Here is a 7,366-nt window from a genome sequence, read left to right on the forward strand (position 1 = left end):
ATAAATATCCGTGGTTTCAAAAGAATGCTTCATTATTTGCAATCAAAAAAACTTGCAAAATTACTACAATAATTACTAATATTGGGTTGGTGCATAATTACTGCAGCTTTTTTTACAACAAAAACAATAAACAACATGTAACAATAACATCTTTAAATGATTCTTCTGGAGCATATTCACCATCTCCTTCAATTACTGCTTCCCATTTGCTTGGCAGATGGTCAGACTGTCATTTAAAGATGTTTTTGTTAAATATTGTTATTGTTTTCGTTGAAAAAAGCCACAGTAATTATGCACCAACCCAATAATATTTTCATGTGACAATATTGTTTCCTTGCTTGCTTCATGCTCTTGCTTGATGGGGTTGGGGTCATCCCAGGTTAGTGGTCCCAGAGATGTCATCATATGTAGAGATGACCAGGTCCACCAGTGCTCTCCATTGCTGGGAGTCACATGCCAGCCCCTCTGCATTCCCCAAGGTGACTTTGAGTTGTCCATCTGGTGTGGGACCTGCCATCAGGCTTCTTCCAACCCCCAGCTGCTGCACTGAATGAAAGTAAAGCCCTAGTAGGAGATAAAGGACAAGTATGCACCAGTGCATGCAATGAATAGCTATGAGATGAGAGGCTGCAGTCTGGTACCTGCACAAGCACAATTCTTAGTTGGAAACATGATGGTACCATCTAATGTTCTGATGTGATAAGATTCATCATCATCATTTAGTTTCTGCTTTCCATGCTGGCATGGGTTAGATGGTTTGACAGGAACTGGTAAGCCAGAGAGCTGCACCAAGTTCCAGACAGATTTGGCATAGTTTCTATGGCTGGATGCGCTTCCTAATGCCAACCATTCCAAGAGTGTAATAGGTGCTTTTAATGTGCCACCAGCATGGGTGTCAGTTATATGATATGGGCATTGGCCACGCCTATGATTTTACTTGGCTTGATGAGTCTTCTCAAATACAGCATATTACCAAAGGTCTCAGTCACTTGTCATCACCTCCACGAGGCCCAACATTCGAAGATCATGCTTCACAACCTTCTCTTCCTAGATGTACCTCTTTCACAGGTTCCCTCCACAATTAGAGATCGACACTACCTTACACAGCTTCCCTTGTCCATACGCATCACATGGCCATACCAGCACAGTTGTCTATCCTGCACACCACATATGATGCCTCTTATGCCCAACTTTTCTCTCAAGATGCTCACACTCTGCCATGCATGCACACTGACATTGCACATCCAATGAAGCATGCTAACTTCCTTTCAAGCCTACCCATGTCCTCAGCAGTCACAGCCCATATTTCACTGCCGTGTAGCACAACTGTTTGCACACAGGCATTGTTTTCTGTAATTCTTTTACTATGTTAATTTAATGAAACACCTCGCCAACAGAGTAGAAAACCAGAAGATGTTCAGATAAGCATACTTCTTTTTCAACCTAGTACATCTAAAACTTCTCTTTTCAGTACAGATCATAATTACCCTATTAGTTCATTTCATTATTCTATCTATTTCGTTATCTATGTAAACACAGTTTCGCCTTCCAATTCTCTCTCTTTCACGCTCATTCATTCATCTAATTTTGTCACAGTTTGGCTGACCAAAAGCTTTTGGTTATAGCTCTAGTTAAGAATTGCAAATGCCCAATTCTATCTCATTATTATCATAATATTCTCGGATACCAGCAGCCTAAGTTTTTTTGATGTTTCGCAGTGCACCCACCCTTCCCATCCCTACTACCTGTACCGTAAATCCCTATCCTCTGACCTCTATAGGATGTCTCCCATGAACACTTCTAAAGGTTTAATGTTCCTACTTAGGGTTCATCTCCTATGTAATGTAGTGATCATGTAGCACATAAAAATGCTGGGGTAGTGTATGCAGGTTGAAGGCTATTGTATGTATATGAGTTCTGCCAAATGCGGGTACATGATGCTGCTATCCCATATCCCAGGGTCTCATGGGCCCACACCTCCCACACCTTCAGAGTTGGCATACTGAAAGATAAATCTGGTGAGATTGCTGAGATGTTTGAAAGGAGACATGTAGATTTGTGCTGCATTCAAGAAGTAAGGTGGAGAGGAGGTTCTGCTAGGTTCTTCACAGGCAAAGAACATAAGTATAAGATTTTCTGGGCATGGAACACTGAAGGGTCGAGGGAATGGACATACTTCTTGCAGAGAAATGGGTTGATAAGGTAATCGAGGAAGTCAGAGTATGTGACAGAGTACTTAAGATTAGATTAGTGCTGCAACATGGGTTAGCAACTATTATCTCTGTCTATGCCCCTCGGCCGGGGCTACCTGATTAACAGAAAGACCAATTTCATGACACCCTCTTGCAGACTACCTAGTCGACAAATGACAGAGACCTCTTTGTGGCTGTTGACATCAATGGACATGTTGGACAACATGCAGGGGGCTTCTATGGCGTACATGGAGGCTATGGTTTTGGTTCCTGCAGCGAGGAGGGAACCGGGCTGCTGGAATTCTGTAATGCAAATGACATTACGGAAAGTGCAGGTAAAATCTATCTCAGTAGTTACAGGTGCATTGGTGGTAGTGTTGTTGGTGCTGAATATAAGATGGGCTGTGATAGCATTGATGGTGATAATAATGCTAAGAATCAATATGAAAGAAAAGGAACTTACTTTATATAGAACAGAGTGTTTAAAACTTTCCAGATAAATCTGAGCTTCTGCATAATCATATTTCTCCAGACAACAGTGAAGGAATTTTAGGAAGAATGCCATAGGTGTGTCCTGTAGAAAAAGAAAACAGGACAGATAATGTAGTTGATGAAGACCACATATCTTACAAAGGGAAACAAACTATAAATAAAAAAAATTATCAATTAATAACATTAAAAAAATTATGCCATTTTGTATGTGGAACCCCCCCCACAGTTACTTCACAGGCAACCCATCTAGAAGGATCATAACTCTAATACAGAGTAGAGGAGATATTTTAGTCCTCCCACAGACCATCTCTCAAGTATTGAGGGCTCAATAAAATGTACTCAGTTCACTGTTAAGTGGTTTGTGGTACACTAGAAAATACACTTAAATATGAAAAAAAAAAGGTATCAGATTTAAATAAAATAATTCCTTCCTTGTAAAAATATATAAAATTTCAGAAAAATTATTTAATAGCAATGTAACATATAAACATGCCAGCAGATTTTGCAAAGTGCCACTGATCAAATGATTCTGACCATGTTTCCAGCATGTTACTTGAATGCCACTGACAAACTCCAAGCATTTTGTTTACATAATTTTGCTAGACTAGAAAAAAAAAAAGTCAACAGTTGTACAATCTAAGGCCCTAATCTAGTACATCACAATATTGTTTGAAAATCAAGGCTAAGGAAAACTGTGTACTTACTGTTTGGAAAATAGCAAATCCAACTGTTAGATTAGCTAACCATTTGTTTCTGATGAATATTTCAGTAAGTTCACGTAAATCTTTCAAGTTCCACTTGGTAACAGGCAAAACATGTTGCTTCAGGAAGTGTTGATGCTGAAGATCGTTCATAACAGCAATCAACCAACCACACAAGCAACTGAGAATGTTAGCTTCCTACAGAGAGGAAAATCATAAGAAACGGCAAAATTATGCTATGGTTAATGTAAGCTGAAGACTTATTCAATGATAAAAGTGGGTTTGCTGATTATATTTTATTAAGACTAAAACATGTCCACAGTTTTGACACTTTAAATAATATTACCCAATGTTTTTTTTTTGCCTCACTATGGGTTGGACAGTTTGACCAGGGCTGGCAAGCTGAAAGGCTGCACTAGATTCCTGTCTGTCCTGGCATGGTTTCTACAACTGGATGTCCTTTCTAACAGAATGGTTGGCATTAGGAAAGGCATCCAGCTGTAGAAACCATGCCAAAACAGACTGGAGTCTGGTGCAGCCTTGCAGCTTGCCAGCCCCGGTCAAGCTGTCCAACCCATGCCAGCATGGACAACGGACGTTAAATGATGATGATGATGTTGCTGCCTATGATATCTTCATTTTCACAAGTTTGTTGCTGTACTTAATTTTTACACTTGAATGTAATACCACTCTCCATGTTAGAGCTTGGTATATTTTTGATATTAAATTTCTTGCATTATACCTGAGTGAATATTAGAGGTCTGTTTAATCAGGTCTGAAGTAGGGATATTTTACAATGTCAGAAGCAGTAAAAACATCATAATTTCTCATTTTCTCTTCCCTAAATATTTCCAGCTTCTTTCTTATTTGTAAGGACCAACTTCAGTGTGAATCACATTGTTAAAAATCACTGTCTTTGCAAATTAATGCCAGTGGAGACCACTGTAGTGCAGTGGATATTTGCTAGTATTATTTATAATGTAATGTTGACAGTTCATAAACTACAATGATATTCTAAATCCTACAATATTAACTTCGATGCCAGAAATAAAAATCCATTCAACTGGGAAAATAACTATATTTTGATGTAAAACAGCCAAGTCATTGTCTCAATGTAAAAGCCTAGAATATTAATGTGTTTGTGTAAAATGAAAGTACTCGACTACTATATTTATTATAGATTTCTCAAAAATATCAGTAATTTTAGTGAAGTGAAACAGAAATTTGACCCACCAAAATAACAGATCACCAGATGTTATACACAACTTTTGAATTCAATGATAAAATTATACTGAGAGTGTAACTGTTTCTCTCTCTCTCCCCCACTCTTTGTGTATGTATATATATATTTCTTGTAATAATTTTACAAAGAGACCAGAGTTTATAGTTTACTCAAAATTATTTTGTTTTTAAGTGCTCTACATTTCATAATTGACCCGACAATGAAGTTACTTGGTCTATTTTTCCAATTCCTTCTATAAGATTGAAAAATAGGATATAAAAATTCAATAATTTCAAACAGAAACAGTAGATCTAATGTGTTCTATGTAGCCTAATTAGAAATCATTACTTAGGAATTTTGACGATCTTAACGTCAAAACTGCAGATTAAAACTTTAGCAACTTCATTATTTTTTCAGTACTATAATGTGATTTAGTGTGAGCTTATATTGTGGAAATGTTTTTAAATGCAATAGTAAGTCCTCTGCAGAATGTTTGTTCTTATGATGAATGGTACCAAATACCAAAAAAGATACTCACTCTTTGACAAGCTGCTAGTTCTGTGAACAAGGGATTGCGTAACGCAATGCCATATGACAAAAGACTTTTCCAAACACTCCGACTTGCTTGGGCAGAAAAAATTACTCTGAAAACATCTTCAGGAGCAGACATAGGGTTAAGATCAAATTCTGAAAATGGATTAAAACTATTAGCATTTTGTTTGAACAAAAGCATTTATTATATGGTTACATGGTTAAGAAGTTTGCTTCCCAACCACATGGTTTCACATTCAGTCCCATCGTGTAGCAGTTACTATGCCTCTGGACCAACCAATGCCTTGTGAGTAGATTTGATAGGTCGAGACTGAAAGTCCATCATATAGGTGCGTGTGTGTGTATGTGTACAAGTCCTTGCTTGACATCACAAGATAGTTCTAAACAAGCATTACCATTATACAAATGTTGTCATTCATTAACCATCTTCCATGAAAATGTCAGGTCAAGGGAAAATATTTCCTTGCTTGACAATAAGTAAGGGATAGCAACAGAAACAGCATTTGACTGTAGAAAATCAACTTTAATGAGTTCCATCTGACCTGAGTAAACTATACTTGCATATTTTTACAGATTAGATACATGTAAAATGTCCAGTATGTTGGTCAAACTTAGTTTATTTGATATTTAACTTTATGTTGGTCAAATTATCATCAGAATCTAATAATGTGTCTCAGATCCATATTAATAAAGAGTAATAAAATACTAACGAAGAATTTTGCAATCAAAATAGCAGATGTTCCTAAAACACACATTTCCGTCTATATCTGACCCTCAGCAGAGTTGAAGAACAAGTGTGACCTGCAGTGTTATTACTTTCCCCACAGGGAAATTCAGCTGTGATATGGAATAAGTGAGGCAGACTGAATCAGTTGAAATCATATATTCTGCACACATTATGGCTCAGGTAAAATATCTCAAGAGAACACGCTGCAAACTAAAAGTACAACTATGATAGGGTTTCACATATATAGTAAGTTGAAAAGCCTTGGTTAACTGAGATTATCTACGCATTTAATTGACAAATATCACTTTATGGCTGTTTATTTCCTTTGCTGCTAGCGTGCCTAAGACCAGCCCTGGTTCTACTATGCAGACTTCAGATAACTGGAAACAAGCAACATTATACAAATGTTGCCCTTTTATTTACAAAGTTCATATACAATATATCAAGACAAGTCAAGAAACCTGGATATGTTTTCACAGTGAACTGCAAGAATATATGACACCATTAATGAAACTATTGTTTACAATCAGGGAAGACAAAGGAAATCTGAACTCACTCACACAAATAAATACATACAAATATCAGTTAGTTTCCATTTCTCGATTGATTCACAAGATTTTGGCTAGCCAAGAGCTACAGTAGAAGACACACAAGACAGAACTGAACCCAAGGCCATGTGGTTGGAAAGCAAACTTGTTAACCACACACCATTGCTTGAGCCTATAATTCCAATAAAATCAATTTAATGAAATTTCAGAAAATATAGAAATTCATTAATGCAAGCAGGGCTGTGTGGTTAAGAAATTCACTTTGGAACCATAAGGGTTACATGTTTGATCTCCTGCATGCCATCATGAGCAAAAGTCTTGATCAATCCCTTGTGTTCCCTCTATTCGGCATAGGTCTATGGCTGCACATTCCTTATATTGATACTATGCACATCAAAATCTTTTTACTCATTACAAATTACAACCGTTTTTATTACCATTTGTGTTTCTTCCCAAAATTGAGGATTTCCCCCCAAATAATGATGTCATTGTACATGAGTCATCATCATTATCATCGCTTAATGTTCACCTCTCATGCTGGCATGGGTGGGATGGTTTGACTGGAGCCAGCCAGGCAGAAGCCTGCACCAGACTTCTGTGACTGTTTTGGCAGGATTTTTACAGCTGGATGTCCTTCCTGACACCAACCATTCAGCAGAGTGGACTTAGTGCTTTTTATATGGCACAAGCACAGGCAAGGTCAGTTTTGGCAAGGCTTTTACAGGTGGATGTCCTTCCTAACATCAGCCATTCAGCAGAGTGGACTTGGTGCTTTTTATATGGCACAAGCACAGGCAAGGTCAGTTTTGGCAAGGCTTTTACAGCTGGATGTCCTTTCAAATGCCAACCATTTTACAGTGTGGACTGGGTGCTTTTAAGTAGCACCTGCACTGACAGGGTGACCAAGTACTTGCAAGACAAAAAAAAAAAAA

The 7,366-nt window shown here is 37.7% G+C and overlaps 1 protein-coding gene across 2 annotated transcripts in view; it reads right to left on the bottom strand.

Annotated features, from left to right (window-relative positions):
• The window catches only part of LOC106869329 (spatacsin), a 110,830-nt gene that overhangs the window by 53,533 nt on the left and 49,931 nt on the right, over positions 1-7,366 (bottom strand). For both annotated transcript variants that reach the window (XM_052974099.1, XM_014915038.1), the window contains exons 23-25: positions 5,146-5,294; positions 3,389-3,583; positions 2,656-2,766 (exon numbers count right to left, since the gene is read on the bottom strand). In XM_052974099.1, coding sequence (XP_052830059.1) covers positions 2,656-2,766; positions 3,389-3,583; positions 5,146-5,294 — 455 coding nt within the window. The remainder of the gene's footprint in view (positions 1-2,655; positions 2,767-3,388; positions 3,584-5,145; positions 5,295-7,366) is intronic.

The sequence above is a fragment of the Octopus bimaculoides genome, chromosome 17 (genome assembly GCF_001194135.2).
Source record: "Octopus bimaculoides isolate UCB-OBI-ISO-001 chromosome 17, ASM119413v2, whole genome shotgun sequence".
Classification (NCBI taxonomy): Eukaryota; Metazoa; Mollusca; class Cephalopoda; order Octopoda; family Octopodidae; genus Octopus; species Octopus bimaculoides.